This window comes from Antennarius striatus, chromosome 21 (genome assembly GCF_040054535.1).
Source record: "Antennarius striatus isolate MH-2024 chromosome 21, ASM4005453v1, whole genome shotgun sequence".
In the NCBI taxonomy this organism is placed as follows: Eukaryota; Metazoa; Chordata; class Actinopteri; order Lophiiformes; family Antennariidae; genus Antennarius; species Antennarius striatus.
Genome location: NC_090796.1, coordinates 8,127,559 through 8,154,876, shown reverse-complemented (window position 1 = coordinate 8,154,876; position 27,318 = coordinate 8,127,559). Strand labels below are relative to the sequence as shown.

Here is a 27,318-nt window from a genome sequence, read left to right as displayed (position 1 = left end):
AAAAAGTGTGGTGCATGAACGAAGTAACATTTTGGTCAGAGTTTTACAGCATATTACTCAACTCTAGTTAAACATTTCATGGATGTAAATAAAAAGGGTGGGACTGCTACAGAGCGTCAAAGGTCAAAATCTCCTTTTGTTAAAGGAACATTGACTTCCATCCAGCTTACACAGATGAATAAATGTTTGTTCTCTATATCATGCTAATATGACTGCAGTATGTATATCTGGGGTAAAAGACAAGACATTGTGTGTAATGTCATTGTTTTTTGAGTGCTCATTCAATCTAAAGAGGTGAGGAATGAACATCTGAGCTGAAAAGTGTAATATAGCAAAATGATACAATGAAAATTCAAAATAATAAATCTTCTTCTTCTTTTCCTTTCGGCTTTTCCCTTCAGGGGTCGCCACAGCGAATCAGTTTCCTCCATCTAACCCTGTCTTCTGCATCCTCTTCTCTCACACCAACTACCTTCATGTCCTCTTTCACTACATCCATAAACCTCCTCTTTGGTCTTCCTCTAGACCTCCTGCCTGGCAGTTCAAAACTCAGCATCCTTCTACCAATATATTCACTATCTCTCCTCTGGACATGTCCAAACCATCTCAGTCTGGCCTCTCTGACTTTATCTCCAAAACCTCTAACATGTACTGTCCCTCTGATGTACTCATTCCTGATCCTATCCTTCCTGGTCACTCCCAAAGAAAACCTCAGCATCTTCATCTCTGCTACCTCCAGCTCTGTCTCCTGTCTTTTCCTCAGTGACACTGTCTCTAGACCAAACAACATCACTGGTCTCACCACAGTTTTGTACACCTTTCCCTTCATTTTAGCTGAAACTCTTCTATCACACATCACACCTGACACTTTTCTCCACCCGTTCCATCCTACCTGTACACGCTTCTTTACCTCTTTTCCACACTCTCCATTGCTCTGGACTGTTGACCCTAAGTACTTCAAATCCTCCACCTTCTTGATCTCTTCTCTCTGTAACCTCACTCTTCCACTTGGGTTCCTCTCATTCACACACATGTACTCTGTCTTACTGTGGCTAACCTTCATTCCTCTCCTTTCCAGGACAAACCTCCACCTCTCTAGCTTCTCCTCCACCTGTTCCCTGCTCTCACTACAGATCACAATGTCATCTGCAAACATCATAGTCCATGGAGATTCCTGTCTAACCTCGTCTGTCAGCCTGTCCATCACCATAGCGAACAAGAAGGGGCTCAGAGCTGATCCCTGATGCAGTCCCACCTCCACCTTGAACTCCTCTGTCACACCTACAGCACACCTCACCTCACCTCACCACTGTCTTACAGTCCTCATACATGTCCTCTAACATACTTCTCTGCCACTCCAGACTTTCTCATACAATACCACAGTTCCTCTCTGGGCACCCTGTCATAAGCAATCTCCAGAATCAAAATAATAAATACAATATGATTATTTGAAATCAATTTGAAATTTCCTCGACAGTTCTACAGTCTCACTATTTTGGTTTTCATTTTTATTTTAGTCAATTGTTTTGATTTCTAAAAATATTTTTATCTTAAACTTTGCTTATAAACTTTGAGTGAAATACAGAGAACATTAGCAGACTGCTATATCAGCAGACTGATAAATAATCATTTCATCTCGTGGGGATAAAAAGAAAGAAATGTAAGTGAAACAGATGGTGGGCAAAACAATTCCACTTTTATTTTGGAAATCCATTCCCTCAGTCAAACTAAGCCCTGTGTCTTTCCACATAGCAAGTATCAAGTAATCGTCAATCTTACGGGCATGCACCATTGTAAACCTGTGTCTGGGTAAAGCTCATGTTTACCCAACTATCTTCATCAACCTAATGACTCAGATGTGATGATAGTAAATAAATATCTTGTTCTCTCTTTTTTTATTTCAACATGCTCACATGCAAATGCAGATACACATTTATAAACAGACAGCTAATGCACAATGTTGATAAGTTAATTCATATCTCAGAAGTACTCAAAATCAAACAAATTACTCAAAGTAGGTTAGAAAACGAAGGCCTTACGAAATCTGACATTTCAAAAATTGTTGGAAAAGACTGCATCGTACACATGAGTGTTAAAACATAATAACTGTGATTCATAGGAGAGTTTAACAAAAGTGTTATAGAGAAATAAGACCAGGACACAACTTATTAAACAGTATCCTGTGACTCGACAACTTCAACGTAGTTAGCGGGGTAGAAGCCCTCCTTTCCTCCGTTCAGGACCCCTCGACACCAACCCTGGTCGTCTTCCTCCTCCACCTTCAGGAACACTTCCCCTGGGAGCAAGAGATAAAATATTGATCAAAAAGGAATTGGACTCTTTTTTTTTACACTAAAGGTGTTTACAAAGGAGTAGAAAAACTATATGCAGTTATAGTAAAGTAAAATACACAGGATTACTATACATCTAATCCCTGTATATGTGCAGAATATAATGGGCTGTAATTGTATATAATGTAATTGGTACATAATGTAATTGGTACATTATATACAATGTGCAGAAGTTAATTTAAAATGACAATGCAGCCGACCGAGACAAACACAGCATAGTTTTCAGTTGGAACCACTGCAAAAATGAAGTTATTCCTGTTAAGGCCACAAGGTCCTTTCTGGAAGCACAACAGTTTAATTAAAGAAATACAATATTACAACATTGACTGCAGCGCAGTCTCATGTCCACGAGTGTCCAAAATTGCCCTTGTAATTGCCCTTGTAATGTAATTTTATGTCTATATAATAATAATATATATATATATATATATATATATATATATATATATATATATATATATATAATTGTGTAATTCAAAACACAACATGAAATAGATAACAGATTAAGGCAGTTTTTGTGTGTAACTTTATGTCTTTGCAAGATCTGAATGATGTAATAAGAACCAAAGTTTAGTTATGTTAAATTAAATGTCTGCCTTCCCACTCAGTTTCCTACTGGCGTATGTATTTTATATGCTTTGCATAAAAATCCTATTGCAGCTTTAACAATGAGTGTGCGTCACCTGCTTTAAAAGACAGCTCATCACCCTCCTCTCCCACATAGTCGTACAGGGCTCGCACCTTCACACCCCCAATCATCACACTAGATGAGAAGAAGAAAAAAAGAAAAGAAATGGATGTTTTTTTAACAGTCTGAAACATGAGTATGACTCAATGTGAATATGAAATGTGCATTATACATTTAAATGAACTATACATGGAATTCACTACAGAAGATAACTCACGGTCGGCTGTCTTTTCTTTTCTGTTCTCTTTTCTTTCTATTCAGCTTTTTTACTGGTGGGACCCAGTCCTGATGGCAGAGATAAAAAGAATAGGTTTCAAATTTACCAATAATTTAATCAAGAAAAATAACTTCAACCAGACAGCATTCAGAGAACTCCAGGGCAGGTCAGTTTCCAAATGATTTCATTGCTCATTAAAACAATAATCCCATGGGTCGTCATACTATGATCCTTTGACCATGAAAAACTGTACTTGGAATTTAGAACTATAATAGTTATAGTAAATAATACAAAAAGTTTTCATTTTCCAGATCAACTCCATTATGACCTGTCTCACAATTTTAAAGGATCATGTAAACATTTCTGCATCCACATATTTATCCCTATCCAATCCAAAATGTAGTGGGCTCTACCCTGTAATACTGTATGTCCAACTTTCCGATTACGTCTACAGTAATTAAAATCCTTCTGTTCATAGGTAATCCTGCAATAAACAGTCAAATGGACAAACCAAGGGCTTCCGTGTATTAATACAAATCTAGGTTATTCTTAGGCTGACTATAAATATGGTTATGCCAAAAAAATTAAAAAATCTGTGAGTCAAACTGGTAAAAAGTGGTGATGTTGATCAATGTTGAATGATGTGAGATAAAGTGCTGTAAGGTCAATATAATAAAAAGACAATAGAAGAAAATTCCCCAGTTTGCACATAAAAACAACATTTACCGTCAATGATACTTATGTAATTGTGAAATCATAATGTTTCTAATGCACATAAATCAAGATTCATTCATGTTTACTTTTGTCGAGTGGAGTAGATGTATTTTTGCATAGGAGACTTGATAACGTACCACGATCTTCGGCCAATCGGTGGGCATGCCGGGACCTTGGTTGTTCTTCCACCATCTGAGGTCGTCCTGCTCATCAATGGACATCAGAGTCTGGTGGAGCTCACTGTAAACTGCCTTCACACTGACACACAGATACAGAGCTGGTTTATCTTCATACAATTAATACTGAAAAACTCCCAAAACAAAACAAAAACCCAGTTATACTCACCCAGTCTTGTGACTGCTGCTCACCTCTCATTGTTGGTGATATCAAGATGTCTGTGGATGGAGAGGAAGACCTGCTTCAGGAAGCTGATCCTCTTCCTCTCCTCCTCCTGCGACTGCTCAAAGATGGCCTCCATCTCCTCCATGTAGCGGGGCGTGTAGGATGACACATCCTCCAGCATTTTCTCGTACTGTTCTCTCAGCTGCAGGCGGCTCACACAGACAGTTTTATGATGAGAAGTTACCGTAGAAAAAACATAGAAACATCTACTTTGTTTTATTTAACAGAGGATGAGCCTAAACGTATAAATTATGTGACGCTCTCTATGTTTCCCATGCTGAGTTCCATAAACACTGAGCAGTGTTAACAATAACACAGATCCATACAAGGGAAATATTTAGAATAGCACTGAAATACTGAGGCCTGTGTTTAGAGCTGATAGTCTTTCAGCTGAATAAATATCCCAACATGCAGCAAAGCAACCTAGCTTTATTCAAATGTGGCAGCAATTAGGAATTTAAATATAATATAAAGGACTTCCTTATACACATCCTTCCTCACCTTTTCTTTCTCCTCCACGGTCTTCTCTCTGGCATTTGTGAATTTCTGCTTCTTCTCTGGACTCAACTCAGGGTTGTCACTTGCTTGTTTCTCTTTGTCGACGGCCATCTGCTCTCTCTGACACACCTTATGATATGCAACTCGGACTTTCTCCAGCTGTCAAATATAAATTAGGATTACTACATAGATGTTTGTTACTGGAAGAAACAAAAGAAAGCTAAAAATCATATAAACGTTTTCTTGTTTAGTGAATACATGACCAGGAGATTTTAAGCTTAGAATAGCCGAAAGACAGTAAACTAAAACAGAAAAACTATTAAAATAAAGTCCATCCAGCAGTATTGTATTATTGATTATCCTTTTCAGGGTCCTGAACAGGTCATCAGACCACACATAGAGAAAAAAAACATTCACGCTCATGTCAACATCTCGGAAGAATTTAGAGACGTGGTTGAGCTGAAATGCTTGTTTTTGTACCGAGGAACAAACAAGAGGAGCTGGAGAAATGGAAAAGACCCATGTTTGGGATTCTGATACATTACATCACCACACAACTCTTCAATGCAAAGTAATGAAAAAAATCAGCCTAATAGTGCATCAGAAGCTCGGATTAGTGCTGTTTTTAAATTTGCACTCAAGACAAAAGAGACTTTCAAAGTGCAGTGCTGCAATGCTGACACATGATATTTGATGTTTCCACATTTTAAACGAAAAGTTTGTCTGTTCAGTCTCTCACTGAAGAGATCTTTACAATTAACATTCATTTTCAGTGCTTTGAAAGTTCTACCTGTGGGATGTAAGAGGATCTATTAGCACAAATAGAAAATTATGTGAATAGTTGTGCTTACTTTTGTGCATGATCAGCTGAAACTGAGAATGTTTGCCCTCTAATTGCTTTAGATTGAAACATTTACAACAAACAGAAGCATGGAGTCCATCATATTGTGCCTTCATGTTTCTACGGAGTGTTCAGTTGGTTGCAGTCTGTAACTACACCTCTAGAAGGCACTATAATGTACAGCTACAGTACAGAAAAATTATAGGGACAATAAGGATTTTGAGAAATAAATCATTTGTTGTCTTTGGCTAGTTTAAAACAGATTATTTGCATTCTAACACATTTTCATGGAAATTCTGTGTGACTACTCTCAAAAGTCTGCAAACACACACACACACACACACACACGCACACACACACACACACACACGCACTAGGACACACTGAATAATCTAATTAACAAACTGCTGGACCTTCATCAACTTTTTTGACCAGGGTTTCTGCGCACGTGAAAAACTTGTGTTGTTATCGTGGCTTTCCCTGAACCCGCAGAAGAGTTTCTTTGGAAAGGTTTCCTTCTGCCAGGTCTTCACCCGGTCGCCCTCCTCCGTGATGAGCGACTGGGAGATGGAGGAGTGAAGGGTGGACAGATGCTCAGCAGAGGTGAAGAAACATTGCCACGCCCTCATGAGGGAGCCATAAAGTGGCCCTGCGGAGAGAGAAATAAAACAGACCGAGGAATGACGTAACAAAGAACACAGAGGTGAGTCATGGAACCAAGGGGAAAATACTGGCCTCCACTTGTCTACTGGAAAGTTTCATACAAACACAAATGAAGCCAATTTGATAAGCATGATGTGATTAATTTAAACTCATGATAATATCAACTGATTGTTTCTAGACACTGAAGCTGGTCGTAGTCTTTCACGCTTACGTGAATCCACTATGGACTTCCACTTGCTGCTCCACTGGCTGAGCTGCTGGGCGTACTGCTTCTCTACTTTTGCTCTCTCCACAAAGCAGGCCACGATGTCATTGCATGCCTGGAAGGACTGTTCAGTTCTGTGGACTGTACTTACATAATTCCCTGGCTGGGTGGAAGAAAAAATTGTGTTAAAATGTACAATAAAAAGCTTGAGTGTCACATTCACCAATGCACTAGTAATGCTTTGGATTACAGTAGTTGTCTTAGTGTGACCCTGAGTCCAGCCCTCACCATCCAGAAGCTCTGTTTCTTGGGATCCTCAGGTGGCTCTTTAGGAAAACTTGCCATTATTGTGATGATATCTGGCTTAGAAAGAAAGAGATTGCTGTTTGTTTTCAGTCAGAGAGTTGCTAGACTGGTTGCAACGCATAACAGAGAAGGAAAGGGAGCTTTGCTCGGCAGACAGGTGACAGTTATCGTGTAACAGGTTGGATGTTTGCATGGTGCGCTGTGCAGATACAACAAGCTGAATTCCTCACAAGCAGAGCTGTTCTCCTTGTATGGCAGGAACTTCTGACACGGGAAAACTACAGCCTTGGTCGTGTGTACATGTGTGTGTATGTAGCCTATTTTAGTTCCATAATGACTTTGATGATTCTGATGATGTATTATTTACACTATAGTTGTAAGTGCTTGGATACATCCAAACACTCTGCGTGAGTAAGGGGAGTGTCTTTGCAGTGGCAGACTGGAATTCACAGCGGTGGGATCTGCCTGCAGGAATAGAACAGCTGCTCCAGCATTCTTCTTGTTGCCTTCCCAAAATAAACAGCAAGGAAAGGTCATCTTTCCCTTTTGCTCTGTCTAACATGAGGCCCGAAAGAACAGAGTGTCTTCCACTCTGACTGCTCCTGTCATTTAATTCAGAGATTACAGCCTGGAGAGTGTGAATCTGACCGATTTATGACTTTACAAGGAATAAACTTGTAAAAGGAGGTGGGTACATTAAAGGGATGATGCGTGCACAAACATGCAAATGATGCAGTCCCATTTAGAGTCATTTCTGTCTGACACATTGTTGAGTGATCTCAAAATGAGTAACCACACCTCACCACAAGACAGACAGGGTATGACAGTCAGCCATGCTATCGAGGGATCTTATTTCTCTTCGCTAACCGTCATACTTTATTATATCATTTCAAAATTTTGGCACTTTGTTGAAAACATGATGGAGTCCAATTTCAGACTTGGCCCTCAGTCTGTTTCTGTTGTTGTCCATTCAGAGGAAAAGGTTTGAAAGTCATTTTGACTCTTTCTCTCATTTTGTCACACAGAAGCATTCACAGCAAAAAAAATAATTTAATGTTAAGAAACTGCATTCACAAGCTGACAATAAAGCAAAAAGTGACAACAGAACAGACATGCCTGGGAGAAACCAACACTTACATTTCTCTGTGAATCACCAGTGATTAATCAAGTGACCACTTGTTACTGTATATCAAGGGCTTGGTCAAAATTTCTGTCCATTTCTCAGTCCGTCTCCTCCTCTTCCCTCCACTGAACACATGCTTCTCTCTCTCTCCTCTCTGACCCAATTTTCCCTTGGCACTTAAAGTTATACACACTCAGTAGTTCAGAAAGTGGGTGTGAGGCACAGAGACAATGTAAGCATCCATGACAAAAAAAAATTACACAAACTAGTGCATTTGCATGGTAATCACTCATGCTAATTGACTTCAGGGCAAACAAAGAGGGAGGAAGAAACTCACCTTGCTCACTCTCCTTCCCTGCCAGTTTCAGTATTTTAGTTCCCAGTCATGCCAGGATGAATCCTTCCTGCTCTCTCTCTTCAGTTTGCTACTTTAACCTCATCCCTTGCTTCTTTTGCTCATTGGCTTCCTCCCCATCAGACTGTATAATTCTTTTTGACTATGCCCCTTTCACTTACTAGCCTCTCTGCTATTAGAACAGTTGGAGGAAACCCCCTCCCACTCTCTCTCCCTGTCTGCCACTCCCTCCGTCTCTCCCAGTAAGGTGCTAATGAGATGCCAGACCTTCATTTTGACCATACGCTGGTCACATGAGTGTGTCATCGTGGCATAGAGTCACATGAGTGTATTAGCGAGTGTGTGTGACAGTGGGATAGGTAGGGGGGGTCCTTAGACCTGCCCCATTAACCCTGTGGCCCCTGCTGACCTACTGTTCTTTCCACACTGTTTATGGTTGGATTTACAATTCTTTGTATTAGACTGGACATTAGATGTGAATGACAGCCATCCCAGAGTTACTGTTGATTTCCATGCAAATAAAATCTACTCATTTCTCTTATTGCACAGGTTTAATCGCAACAGAGGCATGTGTTTCTTTAGATGTTTTGTCAAGCTTTGACAGTGTAAGCATGTTTAAAGGAGGGCCATGTTGTGCTTTGTCTAAACTAAAGTAATCGGTGCACTCAACATTTAAAAATTCCCTGGTTAGATTTTGTACAAAGGTCTGTCTGCATTTTTTCACTTAGAAATTAACTTTTCCCTCAGATGATCACTTTTATGTCATCTTGAGGATCTCACCTACCTTGAGTAAAACCAATTACTGTATTGCAGTTTGTGAGGAGGCATGATCTATTTTATATTTCTCCCTCTATATGTTTTTAAGAATGTATTTTTGGATGTTGAAGAGCACCAATATATGACGTACACAAGAATACAAGATGATTTGTTGCTAGCTGTCTGCCATATTGTTTCTTATTTCAAAACAAATCAGTAAAAACCAAGTACAAATACCACCAACCAGGCTATTTATTGAACTGTAGGGTGCAGTTCATTGTGGTTTTTGTAGTTTTTCATTTTGAGCAACAGGGACGTCCACCGCCTTTCTTTATTATCTCTGGTCATGCTGCAAAAAATTTAAACACGTTTGTGTGTTGGTATAGACACTCCAGGTCTTTGAGAAGGCCATCATTACAGAGTCTTCAGAACCAGTGGTTTCTTCACATGTTGATAGTTTCTGCTGTATGTGCTCAGGTTTGATATGTGGTACATGTCGATCATTATTCTCTCAAGTGTGAGGTGAATGGATTTTTCATAGGAAATCTATGCTTCATGAGTTTTCAGAATGGTCCTGTTTCTTCATCTGAAAATGCACATTATGGGAAACAAATTAAAAGAAGAACCTGATTAAATGAGAAACAATCCAAATACTTGGTGATGATATTCTGTGCTCTTTTAATTAAGAGGAAGTTCTTTCTTGAGAAAAACAAAGCCTGGGCATAATACTCACTATTATCTACCTTGAACCTTAAACTCACCACCATTCCAGCAAATAAAACATTTATCTACTTTTATCTACTTTCAAGATGTTTTTGTTTGCTTTTAGTGCCTTTGCAAATGTTTTTCGGTTTTCTGCATGGGTGCGGCTACTGCTTGCTTTCAACTAAACCATTTCATCTTCTGTCTCCACGTGAGCCCTACTCTTTTGTCCCATTAGCTCGCCAAATCTGATGGGAAAATTATCCTGAAAATAATGCTGTGTTCAGGCAGCACAGGGTTGAGATGAGCTGCTGCTCCATGACTCAGTTCAAACACAACCGTTTCAACAGGATCAATCTGTTTAAACAGGGAAATCAAAAAGAATTCAACAGCATGACAAGAGAATCAAAATTTAATTTAGCATTTATTTCAACACCTTAGTTGTACCTCTATCATATTGTTTATCAGTACATTCTATATTTAAAGAAAATTATATATATATATATACACTGTATATCTATGTATATACAGTATATACCTTTAATCTCTTCATATGTCTGCTCATATTGTATATAGTCATATTCATTATGCATTTCACTAGACCTAAAATACTTTTCTAAATCAAAGTGTGTAATGCTTTCTACTCGCCTGCTTAGTCCCTTCACCTCTCAGGATAAACCATCATGATGTAGCATTGAGGAGCTCAGCATGAGAATACAGATATCATTTTAAGCTCACATAGAGAGAAGACGCATTAACTAACGTATGCCAGCTTCACTGATGTCACCGCAGGGTGAGCAGAATAGAAAGCATTTACAGAAAACCCAAATGAAACAGAAACAAAATGCTTCAGAGAAGTTGTCCACATTATATGGAAGACAGAGATTCTTAAAAATGTTTACATATTTAATATTACCATTTTTAATACACTATATTTTAATGTTACCATGGTCATCATCATTACAAACAGATCTATAAAGGATGTTTTTTGCCTTACAGTTGAATTCACTCTGGAGGATGGCTAAATTGGTTTAATTAAAGAGTCTATGGCACTCATATTCTCCTTTATGTGACATATACAGAATTCACTACAACATTATCATTCTAAAAGGAACTTTTGGAATCTGGATCTAAATGTTTTCCTATTCATCTTTTGTTTTCATTTAGACTGACTTGTAGTACAGCTAACATAGATTTTAATTGGCAACTGGTAAGAAAAACGTTCTGTGACCAATATAATAATGTTTTTGGGAAAGCAGTACAAAGAGAGGGGTACAGGCCAAGGAAAGCATTTGGCCACCGATGCACGCTGATGAACACGCACACATACACAGAGATTCATAGAGGCTGAAGATTGAGGAAGTAGTTGTTCAAGCAGACGGAGAAGCAGGAAAAGCCCTTTTTGATCACTGCACCTGCTGTGTGAGAGAGGGCGGTCAACACTGGCATCAAACAGGATGGATCCATCCCTTGTCCTGTGCTATGGCCATAAACACCAGTAAAGTTTAAGAAAAGATGTCTTGCAATTTCAAACAACACTCAAACAATTTGAGATTTCTCATCAGCATTTCTTCTCCATTCCACAGAATAAACAGGAAATTAACAAAAGGTAATTTCACCAATAGTTTGTCAACATTTGTACGTTCTCATTATGCACTACTTGAATTCAACAGTTAAAAATACCCTGAAAAGTTTGAAATGGATGATTGTGATCAGCACTTCATACAAAACAAATGGTTCTACTAATAATGTAAGCCGCAAGATATATTCAGTGCTTGCACAGTATGCATATACAAAGATTATTGGGGTATCAATTGGGGAATATGGTAAATATATTTATGTATATATATATATACTGTATTTATATAAAAAATACTATTGTTGTCGATCATTTTCCAAACAAACTCTTTCTCTCATATGCTGACTTTGTATCCAATATTCACAGCCATACAATAGTTTGATCTTCTTAAAGCTACAAAATTGATGTGACTCTTACCTTTTTGTTTACAACACAGTTTGTGGCTCACTCACAACCAGTAATACTTTACTGGGGTTTACCCTTTAAAGCAGCAGATGGTATAAGAATCCATGTGTGTGAAAATACTGTAATAGTGTATGTGGAAGAGTCCTTTGCAGCACAAGTCTGTCAATGGATTAAATATCGGTCCACCAAAAGTTTATTCTTAAAGACTGTCATTTTTATATGATATTCTTAATTTTTTCATCTCATTCCTTCTTGACCTACAGTCACATAATATATAAACTGTATTCTTTATATGTAGCAAATGTGCAAGAACATGTCTCCCCTGAACATCCTGTGTCAACATAACTTCTTGATGTCCACTGTTCTCGTCTTGCACATCTTCTGCTATTGTTCATCTTTGACAACTTATCTCTCCCCCTGTGTTTCATCTCTGAATCACCCCTTCACTCTGTCAATCTGTGTCTTGGGGAGAAGTTGTGACATGCAAAGGAGAGGAGAGCCGCCTAGGGAGAAAAGGAGGGGATATGAAAGAATAAGAAAATTAAACCAAGACATGCAAACTAAATAGGGTCGATAAAACTGGTTAATAAAGGAAAAGGTGATTGGAAGATGAGATCACATGAACAAAAGAAGGATGATCTGTCTAGCTTGTGTAGCAGGAATGAGACACTGACTTTCATTCACCAAGTGGCGCTTCCTTTTCGACCATTTGGCCAAGTTGCTTCTACATGTTCCAGCGTCTATTAGTCCTCCCTCACCTGTCAGTAAGTTTCTTCAGCGCCCTCTCGATATTCATTCGGTGTCCCACACGAGTCACTCCAAGATCCAAGAAGTCATCCTTGGTGAGCGAGGGTAGATGTGACCCATCTATCTCATTGTCTATAAAACGTTCTATGTGTTCCCCCAGGTTTAGATAAGCTAGCCAGTCTGCCACGTCATACTTGGTCCAGAAGGGCAGAGGTTTGACCGCAAAGGGTTTGGCTGGTGGAGGAGGGGTGAGATGGGGATAGTTGAGGCAAGATGGGCTTGGTGGCAAATGTATGGGTGAGGATGCACCAGAGAGAAAATTGGTGGGGGAGAGAGAACGGGAGACAAGGAGGGGGTTTGGACTTGTTAAACCAGATGGGGAGAATAGTGGAGGAGTTGAAGCCTTGTAGGTATCTCCTAAGGGAAGGCCAGGTGATGGAGGAGTAAGTGGCCCAGGGAAGTCAAAAGGGTTGTTGTAGACAGGTGTACTAGGAAGGATGGGAAGAGAAGAAGGTCTGGGAGGGGTTGGGTTTGGTTGTTCAGTGCTGTAAATGAGGGGACTGGGAGCCCGGCGTCGAGACACTGAAGACCGCATCTCCTTGGTGGGACTACACTGAAAATCAAAAGTCTGTCGGCGCATTTTGGACCTGTGCTTTGGTGAAGTTGGGTAGGGACAGTAGGTCGGGGAATGTGGTGGATGTGAATGGACTGGGGAAGTAGGCATCTGTGGAGATGGGGAGCGTGTCCAGTTAGACTGAACTGGGACATGATGAGATGGAGAGACAGAAGGGGTAGCTGATAGATTTGGTGGTAGGATCTGACAATGCTGTGGGGAGGAGGTAGGCAATGGTGAGGTGGACCGGCCAGTAGGTGGGCTGTGAAATACATCAGTGAAATCAGCCGAATACCTGAAAGACACACAAGATGAACCCAAATACCAGGTTAAAGTCAGTTGGTCAGCAAACCCTCATTTTAATATCAAGGGCAGACTAATGAAACCAAACAAACCTGTGCATGGTGGGAGACTTTGGAGTATGGCTCCAGTCATCCATACTCTTCATGCCACTCATCTGTTGCAGCTTAGAGCTCAATTCATTGATCATGCTTGCTTTCACACCTGAAAGTGCAGAATGAAGTCTGCGGCCTTCTAAAATCATGCCGTCTCTCTGCACACGGCCCCCAACTAGCTTATGCTCCCCAACCTCAACCCACCCCACTGACCGTGAGTCCATGGGCCTCTCTAAGCAGGCAGCCAGAGCAGACGTAAAGCCATCCTCCATTCTAGATTGACTTTGCTTGAATCTCTTTTCATCTGCAAGAACGCCATCAAACCTGGCATCATCCTGGTTAATCTGTCTCTGCAACTGCAAAGGAGCAGGGTTGGTGCTGTTCTGCCTACGGAGAGCTATAGGAGGGCCCCTCCCTCCCACCTCCTTGTAGTGAGTCATCTTTGGAAACACAGGGTTTGCCAGTTTGGTGCCTTGCACCTCAAATGTTTGCCCACCTGAGTAGGTTGTGCATGTATCCTGTTCACCTCCTCTCTCTCCTGCTCCTCCACGGTCATCTCCTCCAAACATTCCTCTTTCTCCTCTCATCCCACTGAGTCCTAGCATTTCTAAATGGTGATCACTACTGCTGTGACTGTCCAGCTCCTCTATCCCAGAATCCACCACAGCATCTTGCCAGTCTCCACTCTTGGGCATAATAGTAGGGAGTTGAGTGTGATTAGAAGCCTTACCCCCTGTGGTGAGGCTAGCCTTGGGTCCACCAGTGGTTGTGCTGTAGTCAGAGGATGATGGTGAGGTTGTGGTGGTGGAAGCTGCAGCAGATGGTGCCATGGTTGGCGTAGCATAGGTCATGATGGCAGCTGTGCCTCTGTCCTGACCTGGTGTGTGATCACATGTCGAGGAGTCATTAGAGCTGCTGTAATAAGGGTGGGCATGTGATGAGGGCTGGGGTCTGTGTAGTGATTGGGAAGGTAACGTTGCAGTAGTGGTGGTGGTTGTGGAGGAAGGGGGAAATATCTGTGGTGATGGATAAGATGGAGATTGGGCTGATTGCGTAAGATTGGCCACCTCACTGTCGTAAGAGGTAAGGCTGGAGGCAGCAGAGTCACCACCTTGTGGGAAGGCTTGGGTTGTATTACTGGGCTTTGCAGGTGGAAGAGGGGGTGGGGGAGGTGGAGCAGCATCGGCAGTGATTTGACTCAGGTGTTGATATGACCGAGAAAACTCCTGGATTCGCTCATTCTTTCCGTTAGCAAATTGTAAAGGCGGGGGCAAGGGATCCGCAAAAACAAACTCATCGTCTGCATCTATTGAGGGAGCTGGTGGTGGGAGAACCATCAATCCTAAACCTCCACCTGCCTCTGCTCGTGTTTCTTCCATAGCTTGATGGTTCTGTGCCTGGGCTGTTGGGACAGTGTACTGAGGGATGTAGCTGGTGTGAGGAGCAGTGCTGTCCATCTGGAGGAAAGAAGGTCTACGGGGAGCAGGTTGAGATGGAGGTGGAGGAGGCTGTATGGGTGGAGCAGATCTGCAATCATACATTGCTTTGTCCCTCTCCCTCTCCCTGTGGCTCTGTGGGTAATTCTGGGTCGGATACTGACTGGTTCTGTCCTCTGAGAAACGAACTCTAAGACCCTCCCTGGGTCCTCCCTCTTTTTCTCTTTCCATCCTCTCTCCTCCTCCTCCTCCTCCTCCTCCTGCTCCTCCACCCAAACGCAATATCCGTGGTGACTGTGGTCGACTCAAAGATGCAGGTGAGGTGGTTGCAGTGGGGGAGCTGAGGTGGAGGGACACTGGGGAAGTGTAGGCTGACTGTGCAGGGGTTGCAAAAAGGGACGCTGTTGGGGCCTGAACTGGAGTTGGGAATGCTGCTACAGTAGACAGCTGCCGACCAAAGTGTCTTTCCTCTCTGCGAGTCCTGCGATCATCTTTTAGGGCCCTTTCTCTTGCAGCTAAGGCCAAACCAAGTGGAGACGAGGGGTCTAAAACTTTACCTGTAAGTGGATGGATGAAAGTAGTTGTAGGCTGGGTGCCATACACTGAGGGAGCTGATTTTGGTTGACCATCCAGGACAGGGGAAGAATATTCAGGCAGGCCAAATGCTGGAGGCATACTGCTAGAATAGTGGACATAACTGTCTCCAGAAAACATGCCCTCATCTATAGACTTGGAAGGCCTTAGACGAGGGGTGGGTACTTCCATTTGTGAGCCCTGTAAAGGCTGAATTTTTGCTCCTAGTGTCCCTTCTCCATCTCCTGCTCCCCCTCCTGCTTCTCCTTGGATGTCCTCTTCAGATGAAAGAAAGAAAGAAGCACTTTTTCTCCTCATATCTCGGAAACGCTCTCTCTCCCTGCGTGCCCCTCCTCCTCCAAAGGTCCTACTAAATGATGACGTGTAATCCAAGTTTTCCAGATTTTGCTGTGAGGGAACAGGAGCGGCAACAGTTGATAAAGGCAAAGCAGTAGTTGTAAGGGGCTCAGGAGGTGAGGGGGTGAGGGGTGAGGGTAAGCTGGCATTGGGGCTATCTGAGCTAGCTTCTGCTGAGGTGTGGTCTTCTGTATCATGAGAGGGCTCAGCTTCCACGCTGCTACCCTGACTGCTTCTGCCACTACTGCTGGTGGATGGTGCTTTGACAATAATGGTGGGGATTGGGATGGAGCTCTTCTCCTTGGATGCACCTCCTTTTCCTCTGTGCTGTCTTAGTCCTTCTTCCACTTTTGACTGCTTCATCAGAGCTCCTCGACCACCTCTCCTGGCTGCGCCCCTTCCAACCCCTCCACCCTGATCCCGGTTGGCCATATGTGGGTGGTGTTGTGAGGCTGGTTGTGTCTTAGGCTTTGCACTTGTTGGTGGTGTAGCGCTGCTGTAGCCTCTCCTTAACCCTCCCATTTTGCCGCCACCTCTCCTGGGTACCTCGGGTTCCCTGGCGCAAGGTCCTTCAGATTGTCTGCGGAGTGTGGGGACCATGACTTGCTGACTTATCCCACTTGGTCCCCCCCTTTCCCAGCCTATTTGAGTGGGATGACCTGGCTGCGAGTGGAGCTGGTAGTGGGCTTGAGACACTGGTGGTATGGGCATAGCAGGCCCTCTACCGGGATGAGGGCCTGCAGATAAAGGAGGTTCTGGAGCAGATGTGTTTGGGGGTGGGGGAATTTCCTCTGGTCCTGGCACTGACAGGCTTCGAGCCAGTTTTATAGCAGGTGGGTGAAGATATTGCCTTTCTTCCTCTGTGACACCTAAGAACAATTACACAGGTTGTTAAAATCAGATACTTAAAAAGAAACACCTAAATTTTGCTGTCAAAAATCACCCATGACAAATGTTTTTACCAATAGATTTTTGACGCATCATGACTGCATGCTGGCCATGGCCTGGTTGAAAATGAGCTTGGTTGTAGCCAAAACCTGGTCCGTGCTGCACCATACTCACTGACGGCTGTTGCTCATAGGGCTGCTTCAGGGGTGAAAAGAGAGTAAAATGACTTTGAAAGGAAGGAGACAAGGACAGAGGAGACACTCACAATGCTATGATCAAGTCAAACTGGTACAAGTCGTTCAGTTAATATTTATTTAAAATATAAGAGAAAACAGAAGAACCAGTCTTTACAAGAATCACTGTATTAGGCAAAGAAGCATAGTTAAATGGACACAACATGACTCAGACTTGAATAAATATTTTGGTGTGGGAGGTCCATCGTCAATCATTTTTTATAAAGTGCGGTGAGGGCAGGAGAATATAGGATAAAAAAATCTAAAGACCAGTCTTGTCAACAGATACAATTTTTTTTGCTACCATTAGTCACCTCCATGACTAAATGTATAATAGATTCTAGAGCACTGGAGAAGCAGGTGCATATGTGAATTTGTCTTGGCTGTGCTAGCAGACATGTCTATAACTATTCAGAATATGTTAATATGTTTTCGGATATTAAAATTATGTCTTTAGGGCCTTGAGATCACAAGCTATAGAACTGACATTCCAAATCCCAACTGTACCTCAATGGAGACGTTGGGAACAATGCTTTTGCTCCGGTCCCTCTTGCCTCCATGACCCCTTTGGCCCTGGTTGTCTGATGTAATAGTATGTTGGGCAGCAGCCAATATTTCATCCAGTTTGTCTAAAACAAAGACAGAGCAAGGGAAGGGCGGGCAAGAAATGTAAATAAGTAATGACAAGGGAGCAAAAAATAAAGGCAAAAACAAGGTAGATTTCAGTGAGCCCCCTCCAGCACCCTCTTATAGCACCCTTTTACATAAAGACAGTAGCATTGAGAGTGTTTTTTTTTTACTTAGTGCCATCTGATAGACTGTCCTCTTCTTATCAGGACCCTGAGAGGAGTCGTATTCTGAAAAAGAAAAGAAGAAAAAAAAGAGAGCATCAAACAAGCTGTTTTTAATTAAAGCTATGGGGCTGATAGGGGTGATGATAAAGTCTGATAGTCACCTGCTTTCTTTTTCCATGGAGAGGCAGCTGTAGCATGTATAATTTGGGAAACAGAAATTAAGCGTGACTAGAAGTGCTGTGTATCATGTGTAATATTCAGATGAAAGGATGAAATACATACTCAGACACATGTGATGGTGTGAACACTCATGTGATGAGAGGGATGGTGATAAGGACTGAAATGATAATGAGAACACACAAATCTGTGATTCTCCCACCTTTGTCCACTAAATGCAGCACATTTTATTCAGAAAAAAAACAAAACAGAACAAAGAGCAGTTGGTAACTGATGGAATCAGAAAAGTATAATTTTAACAATATGCAATTACATTTGTATCTCTAGAGTATTTAATTATCACCTTTCCTCTTCACAGAGAATATCAAAAGTGTGAATGAATCAAGATGCTTATTCCTCGTCAAACTGTTACTGATGAAAACAGATAAAATTAAATGTATTGCATGTCAAATACTTACTTGGGTTTTTGCACTGACAATTCGAAGTTAATCCTGTTTTGTTTTTTTCATGATACAATCACAATACTGTACCATCATAATGCAGAGAAACTGCAAACCATCCTGAAAAGCTATTTTGTAATGTGAACTCCCAGATAAAAACTGTGGATGACTCAAAGCATATTTATTTTTAATTTCTTACCAGACACCCACCCTCTACCCCCTCTTTATTCTCGGCATTAAGTCATTTGTCCCTTCTGTCGTCTTACCCATGTCTTCCAGCTCTGATGTCATTGACTTGGAGCGCAGGGCAATGGCAGGAGGAGTTAGTCTTTTAGTCTGCTGCGGGGCTGCCAATGGAAGCCAGCCAAATGCAGACTTAATGTTTAGTATTCTTGTATAAATATGCAGTCACCAATGACAACCACATTGCAGGCTTTTAGAGTGAAGTAAACATGCAGCAAGCTTTCTTGTCACATCATAAACACAGGATGGAAATGACAAATGAGGAAAATTTGACTCTTACCTCTCTTCCGAGTCGTGTCCTCCAGTTCAGGGTTTCGAGCAACCATCACGACTTTTACCATGAGGTTGTTGCCACCCTGGCGGATCATATTGACCACCTGCCGGTGACCGACCTTCACCACATTCTGGTTGTTGACCTAATGGACACAAACACGCAGCGAGAAGGAAAAATTAACAAACTGAGTACCAAGTCTTTCTGAAGGGAATAAAGACAGACAGAGTTTATAATGGTCTATATGTTCACAATGTTGATGCAGCTTTCCAATGTTTAGCATAATGATGCCAGTTTTATTAATGATCAATCTTCAGACATACGTACTGCTAATAATTGTTTAGTGCTTTGGATGAGTGCAACAGCAATCCAGGCAGGAACAATAATTAGTCAAAGGTTTAGTCAGCTACTTGAGTGACTCATATCAGGCTCAGTGCTAATTAGATGTAAGAGTCATCTCAAATAGAGGTCTAACAACCAACTGTCTTTAACCTGACCTCTCATCCCAAATTGTAGCAGTCGCTGCTGCCTGAGCTGCTGATGGATGATGAACTCTAGTTAAATTACATAAATTCGTATTGTAAATATTCCAAACAAGTGTAATACTTCTTAGGAAAATGCACCAGTCAGGAGTTGTAGTGTGTACACCATAAACATTTAAGGGAGAATTGTACAAATAACAGGAGGAGACATCAGGAGACAGGGGCTGATTATGTATTCCAAGGGATTTACTGAGATCACGGTTTTGGTAACCATCTACTCAGAAGGGAAGCATTGAAGACACAGAGTTTGGATTTAAAACAGCACAGCAACAGTTGTTTTGGGAAGATAAACATGTGCATGTAAGATTTCACATAATTAAATACTGACAAACAAAGAAAAAAAGTAAGGGAAAAAGGTTATTTATAATTGCAGTGTCAAATTATTGGTATCTATTGCTAACACTCACCAACAATGGACAGATGTGGACATTTGTGTTCATTTAGCATATTTAAATTATAATTTGTCTATAAAGAAAGTGTAAACATATTCCAAGATGAAGCTACATTTTCCTTGTCTTGTGAAGATGTGTGTTCAGAGTGAAGTTGAATGACAGTAACAGTTTTCCTAAGGTGCAGTTCACCAAAGTAAATATTTTGCAATCAGGATCTCTATGTCATCATTTCTTCTTCTCTGAGTTTGGTGACCTCATAGTAATCCCACCTCTATTCTGCTCTTATGGCTCCTTCACTTACAGTCTGCGATGCGCTTCAGTACCAGGAGCTGATTGCATAATGAGCTGCTGTCTTACTTCATCAGGATTTCAATACACATGGATTGCATCTACAAAACTCAATGAAAAACACAGGGGACATTGGCGCAGTGCCACTGTCTCAGTAAATGTAGCCCCATGCATTTTATCAAATTTGTATTTACTGCCAGGCATTGTAATTATTCCTTGTTGTCCAGATATCATTTATCTGTGTTTCAGAACATCCCACCAATCTTTCGTTGTTTTTTGGAGTGTATATACACTATACAACTGTTGTCTACTTCATTTTGTACAGTTCCCATGATGACTTGTGATACTCAATGGAGCATGTCTGCACATTCCATTTGTGGGAAAACCATTTTAACATCTGAATCTCTCATGGAAAAAAGGAATTCTTGCGTAAAGTGTCCATTGCAGAGTTCTTTCTACGTGTTTTTCTTTAATTATTCTGGCTCCAAACAATTTAAATTCTTAGTTATTTGACAGTTTTTGGAAATAAGAAATATTCTCTATCCAACAACATGGACCCAGGAATTCAAGGTGTGTCAATAATGGTAATTTATTATTATTGGTGATTTGTGTCTCCGTGGATACACATCCTGTCCTCACCTCAATGAGGAAGTCCCCCATCCTCAAGCCCGCCCTCCAAGCCACGCCCCCCTCATCGACAGACTCAAGGTACTGCAGTGCAGGGAACGCTGGCGTTGGAGTGAATTCCTCTATGGGTGTCTGAGCTGAACATGAGTGGATAGTATGAACACAGGTACACAGGTTTGAAAAGGAGGGAGGATAATTTTTTTTAGAAAAACAGCATTTGATATTTAGAAATCTGAAGAGATATAGAAAAATATGAGGGGAGTTTCAGAGAAGAGGCTCACCTTTGGCTCCCCTGAGCACAAAGCCAAATCCCTCATTGTCTTTCTTCTGTAGGAGCACTGTCTTCTCCTTAATGATGTAGTCACTTAAAGAGAGTAGAAGGAGCAGAGGGGAGGCCAAAGGGGGAGATGGAGAGAGGTGGGTGAAAAAGTAAGAGGGTTGGGGATTCAGAGGGCTCCACAACTTCTATAGTAACAGAAAGTCCTAATTGTCATGCAAATAAATTATTTTCTGAATGTGGAAAACAGCTAAACTGCATCACTCTGCAGCAAATGATAGGTTGGCTTGAGAATGTCATACAAGACTGCTGGTGCACTAAAGGGTTGATGGCAGGGATGCAGTTAGTGTCACAATGGTGGGAAAAGTATATGAGATGACATTTCCTACTATGGACTAATCCAGCTAGAGCTGACAAGCATTGGGCCAGGGGGGATGGCATTAGAAATAACTGCACATACACTTCACTGATAATGGAAACTTCCAAATGCACCCAAATCGCATTATTATCTTTAACCTCACAGCTTTTGTGTATCACTACCATCATACATGACACTTCTGACAGGCCTCTAATCTCCCTCCTCCTACTTCCCTGAGAGGGAAAAAACACACAGACATCGTTGACGCGATGTTTTTTGGAGGATGCTGGCCTAGTGTAACAGCTGGCAGAGCAAACACTATCATTATTCTATAACCATGTTGGAGATATTTGGCTAAGCTGCTTTTCAACCCTCACTCTTGTGTGGAACTGCACAACACGGCCACACACAGATCTCATGACTCATTTCTTGACTTTCCAACAATGTCAATTCACCCTGGTTCTGTTGGAGCGCCCGCAGCTTTGAGCAAAGTTTAGAGATTTGAAAAATGATTTATTTCACAGACAGGTTGAACAATGCATGTACAGAACAAGTAGCCTGTTGTAAGAATTGTCTTGATTTAACTGCCAAGTTACAACTGTGAAAGTGCTGTGGGTATAATGTCCAAAAGGAATACAGAATTTCTGTGACTCCTCCACATAAATGAGAAGTTTTAAATTGAGAGGCAGCAAATATAGGTCATATTTTTCTGGCTCCAGAAACCAGAAACCTCCAACTGTGGCACCAACCTGAACTATCGGTAACCAAATACAGCGGATGTCAGCAGGGTGTGCAGTCAGACATCAATCAGGGCAACTTGGCAGTGTAGCTTACAAAAAGATGAATGTATCATTTAAAAATGCCTCAGTTTTCACAAACTTTAAGGTGTTAGACAGCAGGTTTGAATTTTAAATGTCTTGAAGAGGATCCCATCACTCCAGTTTCATTCTGCCTCTGCCACTTGTGGCCTGCAGTCCTGAAGAGCCAGACTTCGACACCAAGCCGTAAGTTTAGCACTGAACAGACGATTGCTAGTTTCCACAACCGAGGTCCATCTCTTGTGTGTTCTCCATCAATGTTACTGTTTCGCCAACGCACAGCCGCCTTCCAACCATCTGCTCCTCACACCTCATTCCTTTTTCTCTCACCCTGTCCTCATCATGCTTTCCCTCACTAAGGATCAAAGTAACACGGAGTGGGTAGACGGACTCTTGATTCACCCACTTCTTCATGTGGAGAAACATGGTCCTGCTCCCCCCTAGGTGGAGTTCTGCTGCTGGCTGTGAAGCACCTGATTCCCTTTTTCACAGTTAAAGAGTTTTGACTCATCACCACATTGACCACTACTGTCTGATCTATTAGAGCTAATAAAGGCACAACCATCCCTGGATAATCTCTGTGGGCTAGTGCAATACGCTCTCTCTGAACCGGCTGCAAGGAAGCTGGACGCCTATGAGAGACCAGAGTTATTATGTACCCTCCTGAGTCATCCTATCTTCTATCCACAATTACAGAGAAATAGGCAGTTCTTTAACTGTTCGTCTGCTGAATGGACATGCAGATCGCCTGGAAGGAGGGGGACGGTAGCCACACACCAGAGGTGAAGCGCTTGAATGGTGTTAGTGAAACACCACTATGGATGGAGATGTGCTATATGAGCGCGAACGCATGCACACACACACACACGCGCACGCGCACACACACACACACACACACACACACACACACACACACACACACACACACACACACTTATGCACAGGGAGAGATACTCCCACAGCTATGAAGCACGATGACGTACACACTTATGTGTGAAAACCACTTACATTTTATTCATTGCATTGAGTCACATGCAAACAATTGCATGCAGACATACCAACATGCACAGAAATGACCGGTAACCCTAATTAGAGCTTGAGGGGAACTGATAAACCACACTCTTGCTACTTATTGACTTATTCGCATTCATCCGTTTGCAAGAACCAAATTGCCTCACATTTGCAATGATAAAATGGAACATATTAATAACTACAAGTGACCCCCTTGAAGAAGGTGAATAAATGAGAAGATGATGATGAATGACAAATATCTGCTTAAAGAAATCATGACGTGAAGAGAATGAAATACACCCACACCGTCTGACTGAAATGCATCAATATATGCTCCCTTTCATGCACTGACACACACGCACACGGCGTTCAGAGACACACGGGAGGAGGACACGGAAATAAACATGCTGCAGAGTCTCCATTCAATAACCACTTTCCTCTCATAGCTATCCACATGCACAGGAAAAAAAATACAAATGTAAGACACACTCGCACTCGGAGACACACAAGCACACATGGAAAAAAAATAGCTCATTAGTCTGTCTTTGAAAAGGCACGGCCTCTCAATAGCATCATCTACCTCTCCCCTCTCTCCATTGTCCTCTCCTCACATCCATAGCCAGCCAATGAATGAGGAAACAGCCGCTACCTGTAAATGAACCACACGCTCCTGTTTCTGGGGCCCAGTGATGGCCACGAAGAAGAGAGGGAGAGAGAGAAATCTCTCTCTCCGCATCCCCCCATTGCCATGTGCCCCCCTCCTTTCTCTCGAGCACTCTCTACCACCTCCTCCTCCTCCTCCTCCTCCTCCTCCTCCCCTCCTCCTCCAGTGAGAGCTCAGCCGGGGAGAGTGGAAGAGAGGGAGAGCAAGATAGGTGAGGGGCGACGGTGTCAGTCTGCAGCTCACATATTTCAAACAGGAGAAGGATATTGTGAAGGAAAGAGAGGAGGAGAGACAATACCAGCGATCATCACAACAAAGAGGGAGTAAATGGTGTGTGTGAGCTGGTACATGATAGGATAAGGGTTTTAATGCAACATCGGGAAGATGGTGAGCTGGACCGATGGGGTGGAGATGCGGGGGATGGGTATAAATAAAAGACAACTGAGCGAGACTGTGCTTGCACATCCCCTGACTGCTGTATCACAGATATACCAACAGAGACTCTCACCCTGGATTTACTGACACACATTTGCAAACGACCCTCCCTCACTCCCTCCTCTCGAGCTGTCATTACCACACAGCATTTTTTTCTCTGAAATAGTAATTGACATTCTCCCTGCAGAGGGGGAACATGCGCTGGATCACCTTGCTCTTAATTGAGCACCACTTCACCACGGCGCTGCAATTATGCTTAACCAACTTAGCACAGGTAATGTAACCCCAAAGACTGCTATTTCTATTTAGAACACAAGCTGAGCTGCATTCATTTGAATTTTTGAATGATGGTGTGAGCTGATCAGCACAAGGGCAATGTCAGCTACAATCCCCAGTGTGGCGGACTGGTAAGTCCTTCTCTTAAGCCTGGGGAGCTAACAACGCTTGATGTTTCAGCCTCCACATGAGTCATCAGCAGGATGATGTATATGCATGCAATCTGCATGGAGAGACACACACAGGCAAAGCCACATGCATTCAAACACCTGAAAAGCTCCACAGAACTGCAGCTGCACATTGCTGAGCTCCAGGAGAGGCAACCCCTCCCCATTTTTCATTATGGCGTTATTGTGTTCAGTGTAAACAAACAGCGAGAGAGGAGAGAAAGGCCCGTGGATGGAGGTTTTTGAAATGACAAGTGAATTTGTCTGGTGGAGACAAATAGGGGCAGAGCTGAAACTGACATGGCTGCTCTTTGTGTTTTCAGTGCTGACGTGTTCATGCAGCAAAACAAAAGCGAGCGAATGCTGTTGAGGGATCCGCAGAAAGCTGAAACAAGCGGCACACAGGAGGGTAAGAAATACAATAGGTGAAAGAAGCGAGCATGTCTGCACACAGGAGACTCCCGCTACCTGGAAAAATGTGTGTCAACTGTTTCAATCACCTTTAATGGCCTCACAGGCAGCAGACAGCTGCTGCCCACACTCCTCAGCTCAAACTGCACCAGACTCAAAACCAGTCTGGTTTGCTTGTATCTTATTAGTCCATCTATTTCCTAAAGTTGACTCTGCCAGATCTACAAGGGGATTGCCTTGTCCCAGCAGGCACTGGTACAAAACAGATTGTTTGAGGCATGATCACCCACACAACTTTATTTTCCTTGCTCTCCTATGACAGATTGTGAAGGTCAGCGGTCTTACCTGGGACCATCAGTGCCATCGTAGGCTCCCACTGTGACATTACGGAAAAGCTTCCGCTTGGCTTTCTCACTACGCGTCTCTGAGGGAAAACATATGTTTGATTGAATTTCATGCGCTGACAGGACAGCTTTTCTGTCTTTTTCAATGAAAGAAAAGTTATTTACAAATGAGTCCAAATGTATTTACAGTCTATTTGATTGTATAAAGGCCCATTGGCTAGCACAGATACAAAATGTGTTGAGTACAAGATATTGAGAGGTACAGTGGAAGTTCCACTGGTTGTTCTCACCTGAGCGATTTTCTTTGCCTGCCACCTCTTCCACACAGTCTGAAGGAAACCAGCCAGTTCGACCCTTCACCGTTCCTTCCCAGTATCCCCCCTCCCCTACAGTTAGCACTGATGGATGGATAAACAGACAGACATAAATAGATGGAAAAAATATAATCAATGATAAATCTCTGCCTCCTTGTTTACCTGGAGATGTGACACTGAACGTGATGATGATTCAGATGCCATAGATTACATAATTAGATTTTATTTCAACTACTTTAAGTATCTCAACATTAATCTTAACTACCTACAGTTGACAAAATTAGAAAACTGAATCTACAACATATCATTATTCCAATGTGGGACTTTTTTTTTCTCATGCTGTCATACTATCATCAGTGACATTAGGCTCCATCTCACCTTTAACTTTGTCCCCTTTACTAAGTGAGAGCTCTCGCTCTCCGTTAGCAGAGTGTGCATGAACGACCACGTAGACCCGCCCTGGCACTGCACTGTACATACGCTTCATGTGACCTCCCCCGCTGCCTGCCGACGTTGCACTACAGAGCGAGAAAGAGGGTGAGACAGAGACATGGCTTCATGCAAAAACACTGCAAAACTAGTGGGACAAAGTGAGACAGTCAGTCGTTGTGTCATACCAATCACTCATACCAACAGCAATAATGCATGCTGTGATGCTGTATTTACTAACAGTGTCGCACATTCAGTGTTTACAGTATGTCGGTCAAAATGGTCAAAAGTACACAAGTGTGCAAAATACATGGACCAATCCAGGGTGGGATGGAAGGGCCCCAGCTGACAACTGGTTGGCCCCTAAAGTGCTCCTGTAACCACAGCAGTGTTGCACATATGACATGTAGGAGGGAAGCTTAAGATGGAAAGGTTACCAATGGTGACGTCTGATGTAACCTGGATCAATGAGAATCTTATTTATAAAGGACAACTGGTGATTCTGATGTAATATGAACATAGCAGAGGTGGGACTCTGGTGCTTGAACAAAGATTTATTTTGACTCAGTCTGCCATTAATGGTAGTGATAAAGAACATGTGACACTGTGACAGTAAAATGTGACACTCAAATGTCGGACATATACTTCAACCCTCTGTGAAACATGTGGACCCTTAGTTACAAAAATCCTAGTTGTGCTAAACTATGTTAAACTAAGATGGTAAGCACTAAACAAATGTACGAAAATGTTGTGAGGATTTCATAATGCTGCTGTTACCATCGTGAGCCACTAGCATGGCTGTAACCTTTGATAAAGTCTTAGTTTCATTTATTTCGTGAGTCCTGTCTCGCTGTGTAATGTTTAAGATAGGCCATGACCACGTCCCTGCAGGACAGCAGTCTCCATCCACACCCGAATAAAACAGGCCTCTGTGACATTCTGCATTAAAAATAGCTCTCAGTATGCAGCTGAGACACAAATAGGAAGTTTTCA

At 42.2% G+C, this 27,318-nt stretch overlaps 2 protein-coding genes across 5 annotated transcripts in view; both read right to left on the bottom strand.

Moving 5' to 3' along the window:
• Positions 1 to 1,682: 1,682 nt before the first annotated feature.
• Positions 1,683 to 8,544, bottom strand: LOC137588307 (protein kinase C and casein kinase substrate in neurons protein 1-like). 4 transcript variants are annotated; one of them, XM_068305308.1, is made up of 10 exons: positions 8,346 to 8,544; positions 6,868 to 6,942; positions 6,586 to 6,742; positions 6,125 to 6,360; positions 4,874 to 5,029; positions 4,339 to 4,514; positions 4,108 to 4,228; positions 3,257 to 3,324; positions 3,035 to 3,114; positions 1,683 to 2,296 (listed from the first exon to the last, which is right to left on the bottom strand). In XM_068305308.1, exons 2-10 carry the CDS (start codon positions 6,922 to 6,924, stop codon positions 2,169 to 2,171), a joined length of 1,179 nt encoding a protein of 392 aa, XP_068161409.1. In that variant the 5' UTR covers positions 6,925 to 6,942; positions 8,346 to 8,544; the 3' UTR covers positions 1,683 to 2,168. The 4 variants fall into 4 exon arrangements, with proteins under 4 accessions (XP_068161409.1, XP_068161407.1, XP_068161410.1 ...); XM_068305306.1 differs by having other exon boundaries at positions 6,868 to 6,938; XM_068305309.1 differs by lacking the exon at positions 8,346 to 8,544 and adding an exon at positions 8,023 to 8,193.
• Positions 8,545 to 10,355: 1,811 nt separating this feature from the next.
• The window catches only part of LOC137588662 (SH3 and multiple ankyrin repeat domains protein 1-like), a 34,694-nt gene continuing 17,731 nt past the window's right edge, over positions 10,356 to 27,318 (bottom strand). The window contains exons 15-28 of the mRNA XM_068305856.1: positions 26,275 to 26,414; positions 25,873 to 25,980; positions 25,584 to 25,662; positions 21,103 to 21,185; positions 20,834 to 20,958; positions 18,982 to 19,117; positions 18,725 to 18,805; positions 18,003 to 18,029; positions 17,848 to 17,904; positions 17,555 to 17,676; positions 16,889 to 17,012; positions 13,561 to 16,795; positions 12,564 to 13,460; positions 10,356 to 12,308 (exon numbers count right to left, since the gene is read on the bottom strand). Coding sequence (XP_068161957.1) covers positions 12,257 to 12,308; positions 12,564 to 13,460; positions 13,561 to 16,795; positions 16,889 to 17,012; positions 17,555 to 17,676; positions 17,848 to 17,904; positions 18,003 to 18,029; positions 18,725 to 18,805; positions 18,982 to 19,117; positions 20,834 to 20,958; positions 21,103 to 21,185; positions 25,584 to 25,662; positions 25,873 to 25,980; positions 26,275 to 26,414 — 5,266 coding nt within the window. The 3' untranslated portion in view covers positions 10,356 to 12,256. The remainder of the gene's footprint in view (positions 12,309 to 12,563; positions 13,461 to 13,560; positions 16,796 to 16,888; positions 17,013 to 17,554; positions 17,677 to 17,847; positions 17,905 to 18,002; positions 18,030 to 18,724; positions 18,806 to 18,981; positions 19,118 to 20,833; positions 20,959 to 21,102; positions 21,186 to 25,583; positions 25,663 to 25,872; positions 25,981 to 26,274; positions 26,415 to 27,318) is intronic.